General features: G+C 40.1%; 2 protein-coding genes across 2 annotated transcripts in view; both read right to left on the reverse strand.

The window, feature by feature from the left end:
* Positions 1-2329: 2329 nt before the first annotated feature.
* Positions 2330-9443, reverse strand: DPPA2 (developmental pluripotency associated 2). Its single transcript, XM_015561232.1, has 5 exons — positions 9141-9443; positions 8967-9050; positions 8011-8353; positions 4763-4958; positions 2330-2390 (listed from the first exon to the last, which is right to left on the reverse strand). Exons 1-5 carry the CDS (start codon positions 9441-9443, stop codon positions 2330-2332), a joined length of 987 nt encoding a protein of 328 aa, XP_015416718.1.
* A 436-nt stretch (positions 9444-9879) lies between these two features.
* The window catches only part of DPPA4 (developmental pluripotency associated 4), an 18421-nt gene continuing 5969 nt past the window's right edge, over positions 9880-22331 (reverse strand). The window contains exons 6-10 of the mRNA XM_006759573.1: positions 17378-17441; positions 12078-12210; positions 10148-10293; positions 9974-10057; positions 9880-9885 (exon numbers count right to left, since the gene is read on the reverse strand). Coding sequence (XP_006759636.1) covers positions 9880-9885; positions 9974-10057; positions 10148-10293; positions 12078-12210; positions 17378-17441 — 433 coding nt within the window. The remainder of the gene's footprint in view (positions 9886-9973; positions 10058-10147; positions 10294-12077; positions 12211-17377; positions 17442-22331) is intronic.

Here is a 22331-nt window from a genome sequence, read left to right on the forward strand (position 1 = left end):
CATGGTAGGCCTACAGCCCCTCCCCTTGGCCTGCCCTACCCTTGATCACCCCCCACACTGCACACCAATAGGGGGCAGGGCTGGCTGGCCCACCTCTGGCAGCGCCTCCCCCTAGACGGCCCCACCCCTATGGGCCCCCACCATCCTAATCAGCCTTGTCCTTGACTTTAGGGGAAAAACTTTCATCCTTTCACCACTTAGTATATTAGCTGTGGGTTCTTCCCAGGTGATCCTGTTCTCACGTTGAGGTTGTTACATTCTAGTCTTTTTAAATCCTCACCAGAGGATATCTGTGGATTTTGTTTGACAGAGAGAAAAAGAAACGCCAGTTAATTGCCTCCTGTTATGTGCCCCGTATAGAAACTGCAACCTAGGTATGTGCCCTGACGGAGAATTGGACCCACAAGCTTTTGTTTACAGGACAATGCTCCAACTGAGGCACCCAGGCAGGGTTTCATTCTAATATATATATATATTCATATTTATATTTTATATATATATATAAATTTCAGAGAGGAAGGGGATTGAGCCTGCAAGCCTGGGCATGTGCCCTTAACTAGATTTGAACCGGGACCCTTCAGTCTGCAGGCTGACGGCCTGTCCACTGAGCCAAACCAGCCAGGGCCATTTTATTCTTTTTGTGTTGAATGTTTCCATCATAAGATATTGTATTTTGTTATATGCTTTTTCTGCATCCAGATGTTTTTAAATTCTATTAATGGGTATCCATTTTATTAATATCTAATAAAATGTTTCAGTTAGAACCAGAGAAGGGAACAAGAGAAAGACCAAAAAAAAAAAACACTAAAAATGGGGGAATGAAAAATATCTCAATGCATCTCTATTAATCGCTTTAAATATCAATGATATACTAATTAATCAACAGAATGAGAGGACAAGCCAAAAACTGGGAAAAATATTTGCAAAAGACTTATCTGATAAAGAAATGTCATCCAAAATATAAAAAGAACTCTTAAAACTTAATAAGCCTGGCTGAATAGCTCAGTTAGTTAGAGCATCATCCAGATATGACAAGGTTTTGGGTTTGACCCTTGGTCAGGGCACATATAATAATCAACCAATGAATGCATAAATGAGAGTAACAATGAACTCATGTTTTTATTTCTCTTCCTTCCTCTCTCTCTCAAAGCAAACAAATAAAATTTTTTAAAAAATGTATTATAAAATATTACTAACCTTCAAAAATAAAAAATAAAAAATGAATAGCCAGCTTAAAAGCAAATGGCAAAAGACCTGATCTGACACTTCACCAAAAATATACAGATGACAAAGCATATTAAAAGCTGGTCCACATAATATGTAATTAGGAAACTGCAAATTACAACAATGAGATATCATTCCACACTTACTAGAATGGCTAAAATCCAAATCACTGAACTCTAATTCATCATTGGTGGGAATTCAGAATGGTACAGCTACTTTGGAAGAAAGTTCGGCAGTTTCTCATAAAGCTAAACCCTCTTAACATAAGATCCAAAAATCATGCTCCTCCAAATAAGTTGAAAATGTATGTCCACAAAAACTTGAACACAAATGCTTACAACAGTTTTATTCATAATTGCCAAAATTTGGAAGCAACCAAGATGACCTTCAATGTGTGAATGGATAAATTATGGGACACCCAGACAATTGAATATTTAGTGCCAAAAAGGAGTGGGCTACCAAGCTGTGAAAAGACATGGAGGAACCTTAAATGCACATTGCTGTGAAAGAAGTGACTATGAAAAGGCTACGATTCCAATTGTATGACATTTTGGAAAAGACAAAGCTATGGATACAGTAAAAATATCAGGGGGTCAGGGATTGGGAACAGAGAATGTCAAATAGGAGCACAGAATGTTAGGGCAGTGAAACTATTTTTGTATGATTCTATAATAGTGGATACATCTCTATACATTTGTCAAAACTCATAGAGTGTGAAAGAGTGAACCCTAATGTCAACTACGGGCTTTCAGAGATAATGATGGGTCAATGTAAGTTCAACAAATTTACCATTTTGGTGTAGGGTGTTGATAGTAGGGGAAATGGGGGGGGATGGGAGACAGAATTTGGGAACTCTTACGTTCTGCTCAATTTTTCCAAAAGCCTTAAAGCTGCTTTAAAAATCTATTAATTACAACAAAACCATATTCTACATAGCTGAACACCTGAAGCAGCAGTGACAAACCTCCAATATAGAATTTAACATTCACATCTGTACTCAAGGTATCAGGAATGCTGAGGGTGTCCAGGGCAGAGCACAGCCATCAGTGGGACACAAGTTAATTTAGTTGTGGGCTCTCCACCATTTCTTCTGTGTTGAGAATGTTCAAACCAGGTTACTTTTTCTCTTCCTCATTTTAACTAATTTCTCCACCATCTTTTTATTCCTAGAAAACAAGTGAGAAAAGAATTTTTAAAAACTTAGACTAAGATAACCATTCCATACCAACCCCTTGGAAATGAGCAATAAAATAAGGAATCTACTTCTGGAGTTCCTAAGTAGTTAGCACCCGCACCCTCACCTAAGAATGGTGAGTGAAAGAATTCTACGTCTTAAACAAAGAATCAAGATTGTCCACTTAATATCAAGCCTCACATTCTATATACTACAATTGGTTCCACTTCCTTTATACTGTTCCTTCCCTTCCCACAGTTTCTCCCACATCCCCTCTCTGTTCACACATGCTCATGATTTTCCCATTAAAAAATACAAGGAAAAAAGAAGGGAGGGAGAAAGAAAGGAAGGAATGCAGGAAGAAAGGCAGGAAGCACCCTTGATCTTATTATTTCAGCTGCCATCTCCTTCTCACTCTGGTGGTACAGATTGCCAGTATGTTCTGCCATAGTCCTTCACATGCCCTAACTTGTCACTATCACATTTCTGCATATACTGATCCTCTCAACCTACTCTCAAAAAAGGCACCAGTTATGTCCTAAACTGACATTCTTAACAGCACTACAGCTGTGGCCTGTGTGGCACAGTTGGTTGGAGTGTTGTCCCAACATACCTCAGTTGCAGTTCAATGCTAGGTCTGGGAATGTGCAAGAGGCAACTGATCAATGTTTCTCTCTCTCTCTTCCTCTCCTTTCTTCTAACATCAATTAAAAAAAAAAAAAAAAAAAGAATAACCAGCACTGCATTATTCATAATCTTACATGGACATCTCACTGCCAACCATGTTCTTCAGAAACTCTGCCCATTGCTTCTTTATCTTACTTGTTTCCCAACCTATAACTGCACTTTTAGTCTCCATTGTTCACCTGCCACTGACTCTCTTTAGGTTCTTTCCTATGTCCCTTTTATTCCCTACATACTCTTATGTACAATTTAAATGCTAATGACTCCCAAAAATGTTTCTCTATAAACCCATTCTTATCTCAGACATCTAGGCCCATGTCAAGCATGTCTCACATGTCATATTCTTCACCACTGAACTGGGGACACTTCTGCCTTTCCTCTATCTAATAAGATTGCACTCTTCCTTTTACTCTTTTATCTCTTAAATTTGTCCCATTCCTCTTTAAACTTTTTGCCAAGTTTATAAATTATATCTTTTCAGAATTATAGTAATCTCTTACTTAACCTCCAACCTAGTTTTTGTTGCAAGATTACAATCCACGTCCTTAAAAAAGCCTTAGCTTCCCCCAACACCTACCTCACATCACCTCCACCCAAACCCATCACCAAAAGCTGTTATTAATGGGTGAACATTAAGAGTTCTATAGTCTAAAAAAATAAACAAAAAAAGAGTTCCATAGTCTATAGAAAATCTAAACCAGTGCTTGTGTATGCCCAATGCATATTTTCCTGAACAGTGGTATATAGCTATTATTATATTCTCAAGGGAGTCTATGTCCCAAAAGTGACTGAGAAATTATGACTCACCAGGTAATATATGAGGCCATCATTATAGAAAGAAACCCATGAGTGATCTACCCCTCTCTTTCTAGACTTATTTGTCAATATAGCTTCAATCATATTGACCTATCTGCTATTTTTAAGTATGTCATGTTCTTTTATTTTCAGGTATTTGTATGAGCTGTTTCCACTACCAAATGCCCAAATTATTATTTTCTAACTGATAAGACTTCCTCAGTGCACGTAATCCTTTCTGAAATTTCCCTAAGCTACTCCATTTATTTCACAGTATCTCTCTTTTTTTTAATTTAAATTCTTTATTGTTTAAAGTATTACATAAGTCTCCCCCCCCCCCATGCTACATGGATTTTGCCTTAATAGTTTTCTTAACTCCAGCTAAATATCGGACATAACAACTTTGTTTCTTAAAACAGATCTCTAGCCCTAGCCGGTTTGGCTCAGTGGATAGAGTATCGGCCTGTGGACTGAACGGTCCCCGGGTCGATTCCGGCCAAGGGCATGTACCTTGGCTGCAGGCACATTCCCAGTGAGGAGTGTGCAGGAGGCAGCCGATCGATGTTTCTCTCTCATCGATGTTTCTAACTCTCTATCCCTCTCCTTTCCTCTCTGTAAAAAAAATCAATAAAATATATTTTTAAAAAAACCAAAACAAAACAAAAAAATAAAACAGATCACTAAACTTGAGAAAATTAATATTTTAACTTGTCACATACTTTAAGATTGCTAAGACGCACATACTTATCTGAATTCTAATCCACTATCAAGTTCTTTTTCCTTCCTATGTTTGCCTGATCTATACGGCAAATTAAGAAAACAGTATGTTTGACCATTTGCTTCCTCCTACCATCTAGACATACAGAAAACATATTTAAGGGTTACCTCTTAACACAGTCAGGGCATAACATGTTATCTTCTAGGTCTGGGGATGGGAAAGTACAGGCCGGTAAAAGTAAGAGAGAAATCATCTTCGTGGGAGTGTCAGGCACCCAGGTCTGACCTGCGTGGAACTGCAGGCGAACCCAACCCTTTTTGTCTGCCAAGAGATGTCGGCCATGGACCACACACCACCTGACACCTGGGGAGGAAAGAGAAGCAGATATAAACAGTGAAGAGCAAGAAATTGCGCCCCAATCCAACCTCTCAGCAACTCACTCTTGACTTGGCTCTTATTTTCTGCTGATGGAGTGATTGAATGAGAAGCATGAAAAATGTAGACCAGAAGACATTATACTCTAACTTCACAGATTATATAGCATGAGGGATAACAATTACCTTTTTAAATGCTTGCTAAATGGTTTATATGTATTCATAAATTTATTAAGAACATTTATATTTACCTTCCATTCACTTTTCTTATTTAAAAATGAAGTAACTGAAGCTTGCAGTGTTAAATATTATAATTTTCTCAGAACCAAGCTATGGATCCAGGTATTGATTCACAACCCATTTGTCTAACTCAGTGGTTCTCAACCTTCCTAATGCCGTGACCCTTTAATACCGTTCCTCATGTTGTGGTGACCCCCAAACATAAAATTATGTTCGTTGCTACTTCATAACTGTAATTTTGCTACTGTTATGAATTGTAATGTAATATCTGATATGCAGGATGTATTTTCACTGTTACAAATTGAACATAATTAAAGCATAGTGATTAACCACAAAAACAATATGTAATTATATATGTGTTTTCCGATGGTCTTAGGCGACCCCTGTGAAAGGGTCGTTCGACCCCCAAAGGGTTCGCGACCCACAGGTTGAGAACCACTGGTCTAACTACTACATTGTATTGCTTTAAATATAAAAAACAGGCAAAATGATCTTTGTTGAAAGGCCAAGGAACAATCTAATTGGGGAGAGGGATATTTAAGACAAAACAAGGTAAGATATCGAGTGTTTGAAATTGAGAAAGAAGCAGTCACCGTGAGCTCAAATATTCATAAAAACTCCCATCAGACTGTAAAACAATAAAGATTATGTTTAGCACTATATACCCGGTGATTAGACACACTCTTGGATCACAGTAGATGCTTAATAACTGCTAAATAGAGAGGTACTAATGCCCTAGCTGGTTTGGCTCAGTGGATAGAGCATCACCCTGCAGACTGAAAGGTCCCACGTTCAATTCCGGTCAGGGGTACATGCCTAGGTTGCGGGCCTGATCTCCAGTATGGGGCAGGCAGGAGGCAGCCGATCAACGATTCTCTCTCATCATTGATGTTTCTGTCTCTCCCTCTTTTTTCTCTCTGAAATCAATAAAAATACTAAAAGGATGAATAAGTGTGGAATGCTACTAGGTCATATGGCACATTCATGAAAATTAGAAAGAGGTGTTGCTGCTGGGTAAGCAGTTCTTCAGAGACAGCTATGTAAGTGGACAGTGCTTTTGGAAATTGGCAAAACAGTGCCCATTCCTTTTCATAGGAGGGAGTGCTACTTGGAGAGCCAACAGTAGGCCAATTTCAGCTTCTGTCTGTCTTCCTTTTGGCTGGGTTCCTTGCGTAATGAACAACGTGCCTTACAAGTCAGCCCTGGGTAAAAGAGGAGCTAGAATACTTTTTGAAATGATGTGGAGAGGAAAAGAACTCAACCAAAAAGAACGAGGACTTTTGGCTGACCTGAGCTAGGGTCGCTAGAGATGAAAACGAGGAGTTGGAGGAAGACAAGGCTAAGTTATTCTCAAGATTTCTTAAGAGGACAGGGGCCCCAAACATTTTATTATTGCCTGCTTTTTAATGTGCCAAGTTGTATCTCATAAGTCTCACAATCATTCTATGAAATACAATAGTTGTAATCTTCATTTAATAAAACAGGATACCAGGGTTTATGCTCACTAACTTGCCAATGCGACAAACCAAGGAAGTCATAAAACAAGAATCTGGCCTGGGTGCTCTCCCTCCTGGAAGCACACCTGTGCCCTTTTCTTTCCCTTTCTCTTCCTCAGCACCTCCGGTCATATTAGCATTAGCTTCCTCACGCCCAAACTCCAAGGGTCCTTCCTTTACCTCTATAACTTGTTTCCAAAGCCCAATTCTTCTAGAAATTACTTTTTCTACCTCTGTAATTTACCCAATAGTTGTTCTCTTACAAAAACAAAAAAGAACCTGATCCAGCTGGCATAGCTCAGTGATTGAGCATCGACCTATGAACCAGGTCATAGGTTTGATTCCTAGTCAGGGCACATACCCAGATTGCAGGCTCGATCCCCAGTGTGGGCCCATGCAGAAGGCAGCTTATCAATGATTTTCTCTCATCACTGATGTTTCTCTCTCTTCCCCTCCCTTCACTTCTGAAATATATAACAATATCTTAGCCCTAGCTGGTTTGGCTCTGGATAGAGCATCAGCCTGCGGACTGATAGGTCCCAGGTTCGATTCCTATCAAGAGTACATGCCCAGGTTGCGGGCTTGATCCCATTGTGGGGCATGCAGGAGGCAGCCGATCAATGATTCTCTCTCATCATTGATGTTTCTATCTCTCTTCTTCTCCCTTCAATAAAATCATATAAAATCAATAAAAACATATTTTTAAAAAAATCTACAAAAAGTAATCTGAACCAGGGCTGTTCGAATCCCCACACTATGCTATGAAGAAAGCCTTGAGGAAAAGGAGAGAAAAAGACCTCAGGCTGACCCTAGCTGATTTGGCTCGGTGGATAGAATGTGGACCTATGGGTTGAAGGGTCCCGGGTTCGATTCTGGTCAAGGGCACATGCCCGGGTTGTGGGCTCAATCCCCAGTGAGGGGCATGCAGGAGGCAGCAGATCAATGATTCTCTCTCATCATTGATGTTTCTATCTCTCCCTCTCCCTTCCTCTCTGAAATCAATAAAATTATTTTTAAAAAAATAAAAGACCTCAGGCTGTGGCTGACCACATTATCAGATTATGCTTTTTCCCCACCTTATACTTCTGCTTAGTGATCAGAAAGGGTCAGCACTCTATCACCTGGCTTAGAAGTTCATCCAGCAAAACTTGACTATCAATCAAAAAGTAAGTTTTCTATGAACCTAATATCCAATCTACAGATATTTTAACTAATTCTTTTCCTTGTACTACCTTTCAGTATTGGACTAAGAAAAGTTAGCCTTCTTTCTCTGGAATGGCGCTTACTGTTTAAAGTTGATCTTACCAGATGTTTGCAGCAGAAAATTCTCAACAGAAATAGGAATGCTGTATGAATTCGCAGCCTTAGATAGCGAGCCTCTTGCAGCAATTCTTGACCACGCTGCCAGCATGGCCTCACGAGCTGAAGTTATCACTTCCACTGTATTGGTCACTTCAACGGTATTGGCCACTTCAACTGTACTGGCCACTTCAACTGTATTGGCCACTTCAATTATACTGGTCATCTCAACCGTATGAGTCTCTTCCTCTCCTTTGCTCATCTGATGACTTTTCTTACTCCTTGATCTCTTGGTCAGTTTCCCCAAACATGACTGCAATGTGGCCTCCTCTGGTGTTTCAGCAACATTCTGCAAATGGCATTCATGATGAGTATTCCGTGAAGTGCTACTACCATAATGACTTCTATATCAATTTGATCATTCTTTATACATTTACCTAAGTGGGTCAGCATGGAGAAGGTTTAGGAATGTTAGCTCCCTTAGAGTAGTGGTTCTCAAATGGAAGAAATTGCTGATTGCTAAAACTGTGAGGGAGGAAGCGTTGCTACTAATGTCAAGTGGATAGAGGCCGGGAATGTTTAGTCTGCTAAACATCCTAAAATACACAGGACAGCCTCCAAACAAAAAGAACTTAGTTGGCTCAAAATGTCAATAGACTTGATTGAGAAATCTTGCCTTAGAGCAAGCAAGGTTGAGGAGAACCTTTTTTCGACCAAGGGTCATTTGAATATTTGTAACATCATTCACTTAATATAATTCACTTAATGTAAACTCATGTTGCTAAGAAACAAGCTCCTAGACAACCTGCAGTTGTCTTGGCATGGCCAGATGAAATGATATCGTGGGCCTTAGATGGCTGGACATTCCTCACCCCTACAACATAGAGGTACAAATTAGAGGTACAACATACTAGTATGTGGAGATGCTGGGAGAGGAGGAACAATTCACAGTCAGAACTCACCTTTACATTGTCTCCATGCTTCCTATTCACTCGCTTTTTTTCAAAATAAGCGTGTTCGCTAAGCCTCAGATAAACATCTATTTTCTAAGAAATTTAAGAAAGAGAGAAAAAGCAAAGTTGGCAAGACTTTGAATATTTTCTCTGAGTGGCAGAAATTCTCACCAATGTACTCACCCTACCATCGGTACTCAAATTCAGTTGTTGGCACCAGTTCTGCAAAGTGTCGTGACGCACTTTATTAAATGATGGCAAATTGGTCGGCAAGGGAAGGATTGGTTTTGGGCAATCTTTGAATTGTTCATTCATTTGAGGAAGATTAACTTTATCGTTTGTCCCAGGCACTGTCAGCTTGCTGTCTGAGGTTGAAGAAACACTTGGTTCCATTTGATGTTCATTATGCTCCTCGCTTATTGGAACCAATGTGAGTATCACATTTTCTTCTTCTAATTCATCCTTTTCGCTTCTTGAGTTTGCCATTTCCAGGAGCACTCAGAGGCTTATTTCTTACAACCCAATTTATACATATAGGTACTAAATATTTTTTCTCATATTACAAATAAGATAATAGATTCAAAAATAAAGGACTTGTCCAATACCACATATCCAATAAAATGACAGACTTGAGACTCAAATGTACATTTTGATATTCAAAATTCCATGTTTTTTTTTAATATTTTTAATTGATTTAAGAAACATCAATGATGAGAGGGAATCATTGATCAGCTGCCTTCTGCACGCCCCCTACTTGGGATGGAGCCCAAAACACAGGAATATGCCCTGACTAGGAATTGAACCATGACCTCCTGGTTCATAGGTAGGTGCTCAACCACTGAGCCACACTGGCCAGGCTCCATGCTTTTTTGTTGCTTTTTATGAAACTCAAATATCTTCTTTCTGCCAACAAATCTTACTCTCACCCCTACAACATAGAGGTACAAATTAGAGGTACAACATACTAGTATGTGGAGATGCTGGGAGAGGAGGAACAATTCACAGTCAGAACTCACCTTTACATTGTCTCCATGCTTCCTATTCACTCGCTTTTTTTCAAAATAAGCGTGTTCGCTAAGCCTCAGATAAACATCTATTTTCTAAGAAATTTAAGAAAGAGAGAAAAAGCAAAGTTGGCAAGACTTTGAATATTTTCTCTGAGTGGCAGAAATTCTCACCAATGTACTCACCCTACCATCGGTACTCAAATTCAGTTGTTGGCACCAGTTCTGCAAAGTGTCGTGACGCACTTTATTAAATGATGGCAAATTGGTCGGCAAGGGAAGGATTGGTTTTGGGCAATCTTTGAATTGTTCATTCATTTGAGGAAGATTAACTGAGAAAAGAAGAAAACCAAAGTAGTAATAATTTAAAATTTGTAAGATTCTTTATAATTTTACCAAGTTCTCACTTATTTCTTTTTTTTTTTAATATATTTTTATTGATTTTTTACAGAGAGGAAGGGAGAGAGATAGAGAGTTAGAAACATCGATGAGAGAGAAACATCGATATGGGATGGAGCCCAAAACACAGGAATATGCCCTGACTAGGAATTGAACCATGACCTCCTGGTTCATAGGTAGGTGCTCAACCACTGAGCCACACTGGCCAGGCTCCATGCTTTTTACACTAACATAGCAACCTGTTGTGTTTATGGCCATCAACACAAGCTGAATAGAACATTATATTGGATGGCTCCTCCAAAATGTCTAGATCTTGGACCAATAGTAATCCAAGAAAGCACCCCAACCAACAATGGTCATCCTGTTTTATTTTTCTTTACTCAATCTGCTTAACCATAATTTGTCATTATGTACTTCATCATCTGAAAATACATATTCAATGCCTTATATGAAGCACTAAGGAGATAAAGGGTTATATTAAGAGCTGCTAGATATTTGATCAGTAATTACTCGACCTAGCAAAATACTACATGTTTTTCAAAATGATTTTATCTTCCTAATACTCTATGATCTCACTTGTATATGGAATTTAAAAAAGCAGAACTCACTCATAGAAACAGAGGGTAGAGTGGTGGTTGCCTGGGGTTTGGAGGTGAGAAAAACAGGGAGATGTTGATCAAAGGGTATAATTTTTCAGTTATAAGATGAATACGTTTTGGAGATGAATGTACAGCATGGTGACTGTATTAACAATATTGTATTGTATGCTTAAAAGTTACTAAGATAGAAAATCTTGCCCTGGTCGGTGTGGCTCAGTTGGTTGGAGTGTCATCCTATATGTAGGTTCCTAGTCAAGGCACATATCCAGGTTTGGGTTGGATACAGGAGGCGATCGATTTCTTTCTTCCTCTTTCTTTTTTTCTTCTTCTCTCTCTCTATCTCTCTCTTTCTCCCTCCTCTCCTTCCTCCCTCCTCCCTCTCTCCCTAAAAGCAATAAAAACATCCTCAGCCCTAGCTGGTGTGGCTCTGTGGAGAAGAGTGTCAGCCTGTGGACCAAAAGGTCCCAGGTTTGTTTCCAGTCAAGGATACATGCCCAGGTTGTGGGCTCAATCCCCAATAAGGGCCGTGCAGAAAGCAGCGATCAAAGACTCTCTCTCATTGATGTTTCTATCTGTCCCTCTCCCTTTCACTCTAAAATTAATAAAAATACAACTAATTAATTAAAACATCCTCGAATGATGATTTAAAAAAGAGTAAATCTTAAATGAATGTGTTAATTAACCTTATTTTTATAATCATTTTACAGTATATATGTCTACCAATCATCACATTGTACACCTTAAAATTATAGTATTGTGTAAATATCTCAATAAAGCTAGAAAAAATTAGTCTTTATAAGAGGTATATAAAGTATGTAGTAACCAAAATGAAGAGAAGGGTGAGGGTCATGGGTTGGAAATTTGAACTTCTAGCCAGTTGCCCCATAAGACTATGCTCTGCCCAAAACACTCCACATGCTGATTTTTGTGTGTCTTAAAAGCAAGGCAGTACACAGTGCTTAGCAAATAACAAGCATGGGAGTTAGAGAAATCTCTTATTACAGGTAATTGAGGTGAGCTGGGCCTTGTATGGCCAAAGAATAGAAAAGAAAAATCCCTTTTTCCTGGGCTTTCCAGAGCTGGAGGAGCAGCACACTGAGCAATCCTTATCATCACACCTTTATCGTTTGTCCCAGGCGCTGTCAGCTTGCTGTCTGAGGTTGAAGAAACACTTGGTTCCATTTGATGTTCATTATGTTCCTCGCTTATTGGAACCAATGTGAGTATCACATTTTCTTCTTCTAATTCATCCTGAAAGAAATCCTGAAAAGCATCAGTTACTAATTTTCATTTGATGCATACAATTAAACTGCTTACTTTCAAATCACACTTAACGAATACAAAACTGAGAAGGTGATGGAAAAAAATTACCGAGATTTTCTTAAATATGATGTTATTAGCAGCCCTTTTACTAGATTTTTTTAAAAATGAGAAAATGGATAAAACCAGATTTACAAGTGAAAAAGAGGAAACGGAAAGACCCTACCCGGTTTTGCTCAGTGGATAGAGCTTTGGCCCGAGAAAGGGTTCTGGGTCTCATTAGGACCATGTGCTGGAGGCAACCAATTGCTGTGTCTCTCTTACATATCAATGTTTCTTTCTCTCTCCCCCTCCCTTCCACTCTCTAAAAATCAATGGAAAATATCCTCGGGTGAGGATGAACAAAAAAGAGGAAATTGAAGGGGTTTTCGGAAACCATTCCCCTTGTGGTCTTCCTTTCCAACAACTAAAACACTAAATACTTTCATTTTATCTCCGAAATCCATGTGAGATGTGTTGCTGCCTTCCCATCTTCCATCACATGATTTGCAACTCAAGCTATCATTAGCTCTCACTGGCAGATACAAAAGTCTTGTTATTAAAATCCCATTCTAACTCCTCTCTTTCTTTAGATTGCTCTCCTGCCTGCTTAAAATACTCCCATCGCTTATCATTGCTTTCTGAGTAAATGACAAAACTCTCTCATGTAGAAACTCTCTCATGTAGCATACACGACACATCCCTGAGCAGTGTAGCCCTGCCATTCCAGCTTGAAAACTTTCTGAGCTCCAGCCATATTGGCCTTATTTCAGCCCTGACCTGAGGAGAGAGCATGCATCTGTTTTCCTGCCTTTGCCATGACAGGAACTAACACAGTGCCCTGCACCGATTGGGCACTCAATGTTCTTCAATGATCTAATGACTGAAAGGTAAACTGGACGGGCAGGAAGTAACATTTACTGGTTTTGTAAACATGCACTATGCTAGATGCTTTCTGTATTTTCTTGTTTAATCTTTATAACATACTTGTAGTAATTTATTAGTTTTCCTATTTTACAAATTAGGCCACTAAGTCTCAGAAATTAAATGACCAATGCCACAGAGTAACACATGCTTCAGTAAATCTCTGACCTTAGCTTTTTCTCTCAAAACCATCCCAGCCCTAATGGAATACATTTTTCCCCACAGCAGCCTAGTGGCATCTGAAGCAGCCATCCTTTTTCCCTATTTAAATAATCTCAATGACTTCCTGTAGTTCTCAAACTCCTAGCTTGCATATAGGGATTTTACATTTGTATGCCGCTTTTCAAAGCACTTTCACACACATTTAAAAAAGCATTGACATTATTACTCCACTCTAAGGATAAATGGGGGCTCAAAGCAGCTCTATGACCTGCTTATAATCATATATTTAATGTTGGCCAATTCGTCTAGCCTGGTACAGCAGCCCTGAAAATACCCATGAAACCTCAATTATATCCTCTCCTCCAGTCCAGGGTGACCTAAGCCTGGTCTGGAAACCCATTTGATCCCAAGGCCACTGGGATTACATTACTTCTCACTCCTGGAAGAAATGAATTGGTCCCTTCATGTTTGTCCTTATCCATGTTAATCTTTCCCATGTTCTTGGTACAGCAGCTCTCCTTTTCCGTCTTTATCTTGTTGACCTACAACATGCCTTTCTGCAAAATAAATCTCTTACTTTGCTCTATGAAAAAGAATCTCTGCTTCTCCTTTCTACTCTCGCCCAAGTAGCCGCAATCACGTGAAAGAAAATAATTAACCACAAAGAATGTCCTTATACCCAGAAGTTAAGATTCATGCATGGCAAGAGCAAAACATAAGTGAGCTCCAGAAAGGCCTTAAAAAGTGAATCTGCGGGAAAATTAATTTTATTTGAACTAAACTTACCTTTTCGCTTCTTGTGTTTGCCATTTCCAGGAGGACTCAGGGGAAGGCAATGCCAGCCGTGTTGAGGACACGTGCGGTTTACTCCATTTAACCACAGGATTTCTAGCCTGATTTCTCTTTTTATAAGCAAATGTCTCCTTCTACTTCCTGTTTCTCAAGAGCTCTTTTCTTTCTCTTCCCAAGCCCCGCCCTCCCACCATTATCTGACCCGAGGATGTTTTTATCAGTTTTATGCCTTATCTTACCTTACTAGGTGATCTTGGAATTATTGGGTAATTAATAGCATTCAGGAATTTTTAAAAAGAGAGATTTTTATTTTTAAGAAATAAAGACTTGGGGTGAAACTGGAAAAATTCTTAAAGACAAGTTACAATTGACCAGAGTAGTTTCAAATATTTCTCAGAGAATAGCAGTGATGGATTGAATGAGGTTATTATGGAACGAATAAAAAAAGATTCAGAGGTATTTTGTAATTGATTTATGCCCAGGGGTGTGTCACTCACTGAGAGATTAGATTTGAATTGTAGGGTTTGAAAAAGATAATCCCTTCTGGATTTAGTTCTAGATGTAAATATTAAGCTTGTAATACTGGGGAGCTGGGTAGAAGAAAGGGTTTGGCTGTTTAGAAGAGGAGCAGCAAGAGCCAAAATATTAAGGCAAGTGATGGACTAGTGAATACTGAAGGAACTGCAAGCACATGGGAATCACTGGAGCATAATGTTGGAGGCAGATGTGCCAAGAGGTGACCCTGAAGAAGCCACTCCAAGGAGTCAGAGCCACTAAAGAAATTATTAGCAAACATGGCAGCTTTGTCATGCAGGGGACTCACGGGGCGTTTTCTCTGCCCTGGAAAGTGGTTCAGTCCATTAGTCTCAGGACCCATGGAGCCCAGATCAGTTTAATTTAGTTTATATGCACTAAATTCAAAATGTGCTGCAAGGGCTCGGTTTCAGTTTACTGGAGAAATGATTGAAAAAATAAATTATGAGACCACACCCCAGCCTGCAAGGTAAAGAATTACTTAAAGAAAAGTCACTTAAAAGTCTGGAAGCATAGTCTAGATCAGGGTGTGACCAACGGTTTTGGACTAGGCAGATAATGGTTGGAATCCTGACTCCTTTCTTTCAGATTAGAAACTGAATCAACCCATGGAAATTCAAGCAGAAAAGCACTCCACCTATCCACTGGAGGAGGGGGCGAGGGGGGGAGGAGGAGGGAGGGCGGCCTGGTGGGCTTTACCTCAGTAATTTAGAGAGGAACTGACCTGGTAGCCTGAACTTATCTCAGTGCCTTAAGCTAGTCAGAACTTCAAGTGGGAAAACTATTTTATTACCACTTTTTTTTTTCTTAGCATTTATTACAACATAATTATCTGATTTGTTTTCTTGAGGTTTGTGTGTTGGTTTTGGGGATTTGTTTTTCTTTTTGAAAATATTATATTATGGAAAAGTTCAGACACGTACAAAGCAGACCCTCTGTATCCATCATCCAGCATCAACAACTATTGAGTTCTAGCCAATCTCATTTCATCTCAACCATGAAAGGAACTACCAGACCTCGTATCATTTTATTTGTCAATTTGGGGCAGGAGACTTTTTCTACATAGAATTATTGTTAGGCCCACGGGGCAATACAATCCTTAATGGCCATTTGCAAGCTTCCCACCACAGAACCAAAAAACCAGGTAAAACTTGCTGGACACCAGGAATCAGGCCATACAAGGAATGGAAACTGTCCTGAAGGCACCTGACTACACACCTGCATTCCATCCGCATTCCAAACAGCCTCGCCCCCAAACCCAACTGACCACCAGTTTCCCCCCAGTGACTGCATAGAAGGATGAAGCTCCAGTTCCTGGGGGCTGCCATCGTTGACCTAATGTCCCCTTGGCTAGGTGCTGTGCAGCCCTTCCCTTTAGATATCCCATCCCCCGCCTCCTTTCCCCACATAACTTCCATTTTCTTTAATCACCATCTGAAATGGCTAGTTAGCCTACCTGGGTGTGTTAACCCACCACAATGCTAACGCACCATGTTCACCTTGCAATTACAATATCTTTTTTATAGCTAAAAATAATGTTATATTTGCCCTACCCAATTTGGCTCAGTGGACAGAGTATTGGTCTGTGGACTGAAGGGTCTGGGTTCGATTCTGATCACAGGCGTATACCTCAGTTGCAGGCTCCTTCTCAGCCCGGGTCCTGGTCAGAGCTCATTCCGGAGGCAGCTAATAGATGTGTTTCTCTCACATGGATATTTATCTCTGTCTTTTCCCTCTCTCCTACTCTCTCAAAAAATCAATGGAAAAATATACTCAGGTAAGGATTAAAAAAATAAATAAATAAATAAAAATAAATAATTTGCCGAAACCGGAACTACACTACAGTATAAAATACTTATTCTAATTATGCAAGACTCCTTTCTCCTGTTTAGAGAGAGCAGAAAGGAGGTAGAAGGGGAAGGGGGGAAGGAGAGAGAGAGAAAGAGAAACACTGATGTGAGAGAGACACATTGATCAGTTGCCACCTGAATGTGCTCCGACTGGGTCAGAGATTGAACCTGCAAACCAGGTATGTGCCCTTGACCAGAGATTGAACCTGAGACCTTTCAGTGCATGGGCCAATGCTCTAACCATTGAACTCACTGACCAGTGCAATATCTAAAAATAATTTTAAATAATTATTTAATATTATCAAAACATCCAGGTTGACAAATATCCAGCAGTATTATAGAAAAGTAAGAAGCTAGGAAAATTTCAGGACAAGTGGAATGGGGAAGCTGAGAAATATTAAATGCAGTTTGTATCCATCAAGTAAATCCTATCTTCCCTAAACCAAGGACACAAGAGTAAATGGTTTGCACTCTCCTCCCCAACCAGAGGGTAAATAGCTTAAATCGCCCTACTCAGGGAGACAGATAACAAAAATCCAATTAAGTCTCATTTGCCAACCACACCCAAGGACAAATTAAAAGAATAAATCTCGTTTTGGTATATCAGCATATAGCTAATGAATATTCTATTGGTTCTATCCCAAGAACTCGCCTAAATGCCCAGCCTTTAGAAGCCCTGAAAATGAAGATCCCAGGGACTTTCTATACTGTGACTGAATGCTGGCTATTCAGGTTTGCTACAGCTTCTTCCTGTCTTCCTCATCCCACCCAACCCCCTTTTGAGTAGAAGTCCCTATCAGCGCTGCTGCTAGAGGAGTGGTGTAAACACTGATCACAGATTCACGTGACTCTCTTACCAGTCCATGACACTCTTTTGAGTTAGCAAAGTCATCTTCATTCTCTTCATTCTCAGCATAGCGCCTGGATGATAAGGCTCTTAATTAGGTGCAAGAAATTTCTCTAGGTTGTATTACACAAACTTACGTTTGGGGCTTCAGTATATACCTAAAAGCTCAAAAGCAGGATGTAAAGCTATTTTTAAAAAAATAACCTAGGTCTGGCCGGTGTGACTTGGTGGTTGAGCAACAACCCATAATCCAGGAGGTCATGGTTAGATTCCCAGTCAGAGTACATGCCTGGGTTGTGGTCTCAATCCCTAGTGTGGGGCATGCAGGAGGCAGCAGATCAATGATTATCCCCCATCATTGATGTTTCTGTCTCTCTCTCTTCCTCTCCCTTCTTCTCTGAAGTCAATAAAAATATATTTAAAATAATAATAATCTAGGCTGTAGGGTAGATATCTTAAAAATAAAGAAAAATTGTTTATGAATACTTGCATTTTAATATTTATTTCAATAACAGGGTTCTGAAAGAAAAATGCATTACTTATTTCAAATATTTGTGCATGTATTGTATTTTCAAAATCCTTTTTAAAAAATAGCCAAAACCGGTTTGGCTCAGTGGACAGAGTGTCGGCCTGCAGACTGAAGGGTCCCAGGTTCGATTCCAGTCAAGGGCATGTACCTGGGTTGCAGGCACATCCCCAGTGGGAAATGTGCAGGAGGCAGCTAATCGATGTTTCTCTCTCATCGATGTTTCTAACTCTCTATCTCTCTCCCTTACTCTCTGTAAAAAATCAATAAAATTTTTAAAAAATAAAATAAAATAAATAAAAAATAATTAGGGGAACATATTCTAAAGGGTAAATGTTTATGGAGCACCAATACATAACAGGTCAAAGTGAAATGACTCTAGCTGGGAAATAAAACTTGTAAGACATCTGCAGAGACCTAGGGTTCTGAGAAACAGTTTGGCAACGATGATTCAGTCTCACTTCCAAATGGAAGGGACCGCTACTGAGTTCTTCAGTTTTCTGGGGAGCAAAATGAAATTGCACTGAAAGGTGTTCCCAACTTTGGCCGCATTCTTCATTTCAAGAAATTCCCACTTAAAAGGACTATTGAACTCATTTCTACTTTAGAGCAATAGTTACAAATCTTAACCTTCTGACTGAGAATAAATGGGCATTTTTGCTTTTTGTTTTTTTTCTTTTGAAGAAAAAAAAAACTTCTGAATCATGGAACAACAGTGTTTTGCTTTGTCTATTGTTTCAAGGGGAAGCAAAAGTTATGCTCAGACACTGAATTGTCTTTGCTAGCAATTTACTAGTATTTAGCCCAGGTTCTCTGTGGAAATTACAATTTAGACACGCATTTAATATGAGGTGTGTCTTTTTATGCTAGAAGGCACTTCGGAGAGATGGCATCCAGGTTAGAGCTGGCTTTCCAGCTGCCAGCACAAAAGTAAAAGTTCCCTGTTGCTAGAGCACATTGCTGGGGAATGAAGACTTCAGTATAATAGGCAGGCTGATGTCTTTCACCTGGATTCTGGGGTGGTTTATTACCCACTACCATCTATGTGAAATGAGAGGTGCCCAAAGAGCCTTTGGAGAGTTTTTAGGTTAGGGAAGAGTCATTTTGTCCAAATCTAAACTCTCAGATAGTCCTCATAAATTCTAAACATTCCGTCTAAATGTCCCCTTGCCAGAGTTGCTTCTTCACTTGTATTTATCCAGTAGAGGCCTGGTGCATGAAATTCGTGCACTTGGGACGGGGGGAGAAGTCCCTCAGCCTGGATTGCAAGAGGGTGCAGGCCAGGCCGAGGGACCCCACTGGTACACAATCAGGGCCGGGGAGGGGTGTGGGAGGTTGGCCAGCTGGGGAGGGACCACAGGAGGGCTGCAGGGCATGCCTGGCCTGTCTTGCTCAGTCTGGATCGGCTGGACCCCAGCAGTAAGCTAACCTACCGGTTGGAGCATCTGCCCCCTGGTGGTCAGTGCACATGATGGTGAGCGGTTGAGCGGCCTTAGTATATCATTAGCATATTACGCTTTAATTGGTTGAACAGCTGACCGGCCTACTGGATACTTAGTTTATTAGGCTATTATTTTATAGCATAAACCCCTTTAGCTGTTAGGCTGCTGACTGCTTATCAATGCCAACAAATGAAGAATGAAGATGTCTATACTTGCGTCAAAACTTCGCTTCTAAAGAAAAATGAGTTTTGCCCTGGCCATTCTGCCTCAGTGGATAGAGCATTGGCCAATGGACTGAAGGGTCCTGGGTTCAATTCCAGTCAAGGGCATGTACCTTTGTTGCAGGTTTGGTTGCAATGCCTGTAGAAGACAACCAATAGACACATTGATGTTTCTGTCTCTCCTCTCTCTAAAAATCAATGGAACAATAACCTTGGGCAAGGATTAACAAAAAAATAAAAATAAAAAATAAGTTTTTGCCTTATCTGGTTTGGTTCATTGGGTAGAGCATCAGCTCGTGGACTGAAGGGTCGTGGGTTCGATTATGGTCAAGGGCATATGCCTCGCCATCCTGCAGGAGGCAATTAGTTGATGTCTCTCTTTCACATCCACGTTTTCCCTTCTGTCTCTCCCCTTCCCTTCCACTTTCATCTTTCCCCCTTCTACTCTTTCTAAAAATCAATGGAAAAATACCTTTGGGTGAGGATTAACAACAACAAAAATTTCCCTTCTTTCCTCTCCTTTCCACCTCTGTTCTCTAGGGTTGAGGGATCTTTGAAGATGTGGTCACTTCCACTTTTGCTTCCGGTTAGTGAGTTCAGACTTTCTACATGCAGGTTCCTTTGCCTCAGTCAGCAATGTCTTGGCAGGACTTTGGACTCCAGAGCTGTTACTTCAGCACCAACTCTTAGTCTTTTATGGCTCTTTGGAGCCAAGGAAAATTTGGAGGGCTGGCCCGATTTCTATTGCACTCATATTACACACACACACACACACACACACACAACACACATGTGCTTATGGGCAGACATATTTTTGTGGCTGTTAATTTTAATTTCCAAATGGGAAAAATGCCCCCCCCGCCCTCCCCTCACCCCCCGCATCAAGACCATACCACAAGGCCCCTTTGCCATGGAGTTATAAATTATATATCTTAAATTTGTCTATTTCTTGAAATATTCTAAGAGCTTGGGACAGAGACAATGAAGGGGGGATAGTTAAAACTTTATAGTAATTTTGGGGAGGTTTGTGAATTTTATGGAGGATTGGGGAATGTGACTAGATTTTATTCTGCCAGGGGCAGTAAGGAGGGGTAACTAAACAATCTTAGTGATAGGATTTATGCAAAGAGAATTTTAAGTTTATTTTAGTGGGTTAGGGACAAGGAACTGTCTATAAACAGAACTGGAAAGCAAAGTAAAATTCCCAAATTAATAAAGAGAGGAAGGAAATAAAATAGAAACTTGAGCAATCCAATGTAAAAAGGGAAAAGTTAAAAAACAAACAAAATAATATACATATACTAATAAGAAATAAAGTGTATATTATTTATTACACTGAAACAAAATCATGCCTTTTGGCTTAATCCTACCGAGTTAAGAACATTAACAATAATTTGCACACAACAAAGTTCCCGAAGCAGCAGATGAATTACTTTACATATGGAATTTAAGCATACTAGATATTTATGACTCAGAAGTAACCTTGGACATATTTAAAAAGCAAAAATATACAAACCAGTTACAACTGGAAATGATACTGGCCCGAGTGCCCGTGTTTTCATCCCAGAGACACACTACAGAAATCCCAAGTTAAGACAACTTTGCAAAATGTTTTGAATATTAAGAATGTTTTTTGTGGGAGCGGATACAATAACAGCTTTTCCTCTGGCTTAAGGGAGTCAGCAGTTTGAAGTGAATACACTTAGAATTGGGAGGTGGAAATCCCTAGAGGAGTCAGAATTCTGAGGCAGGAGGACAGCCTATAAAGCAAATGAAATGATCGTCATCTTTATTTTTTTTTTTTTTGATCGTCATCTTTAAAAATCCAAACAAGAAATGTCAAGAAACCCAGTGCTGGAATGCCAGTAAAACTTGTCCTTAAACTTTAGGATAGGGGTGGGAAGCACATGGCCAGGTCCCCTAGGAATGGCAACTTCAGCCATGTTATGTCTCTATCACTTTCTTGTTCTGTGCAGCCTTGGGCAGAAGAAGCCCCCTGAGGGATTGTTTTTACCATTTCCCATGGTCCCAGTATGTCAGTAAAGCTATCCAACATGAATGACCTCAATTGTATTTAACTTCATTGGCATAGAATTGTGGCAGGAAGCAGGACAGCCAGAAGGGGAAAAGGCAAGCGTCCACTCCCTGTGCCAGGTCCCAGGGGCTGCCACTCCTAGATGGTGAAGGGGGAGTCTGGCCTGAGACGCCCCCCCCTACCCCCCCTTCAGACTGCTATCCTCTACCAGCTGTGCTGGATCTCTGGTGTTCAGTAACCATGACACCAAAGGTGGGGAGGCACAGATCCTTAGGAGCCATGACTGGGCTGCACCAGAGGGATTCTTTTCTCTCCATCTTCCCTGTCCCTGATGAAAATTCCCTGTAAGCATCCCATTACTCCACTTCTCCATTTGTACTTTCAGAAAACATCTCCAATTGCAGTCTCTACTTCTTTCCTTCCCTGATTCAACCAACACCAAATTTTCTATATTCTTTACTGCTTTGAATCTCTTATATCATCTAAACAAGTACATTATGTGTACCTTCTTCAAGCTTCCCTTGGAATTAGGAAAGTTTCCTCAGGCACTCTCCCCATTAACTTCATATTCCAGCTTTTCTCGTTTCTTTTCTGCCTCCTTTAACATGTTCCCCTAATACTGCTGTTCCTTGAGCACTATCTTGAGCTCCACTGCAACTATTACCTTTAGCAATATCTAAACAACCATCAGATAATTATCTAGAAGATTTTTTTTTGGCACCTATAGGAAGTGACAGGCC

Source organism: Myotis davidii, unplaced genomic scaffold (genome assembly GCF_000327345.1).
Source record: "Myotis davidii unplaced genomic scaffold, ASM32734v1 scaffold16, whole genome shotgun sequence".
In the NCBI taxonomy this organism is placed as follows: Eukaryota; Metazoa; Chordata; class Mammalia; order Chiroptera; family Vespertilionidae; genus Myotis; species Myotis davidii.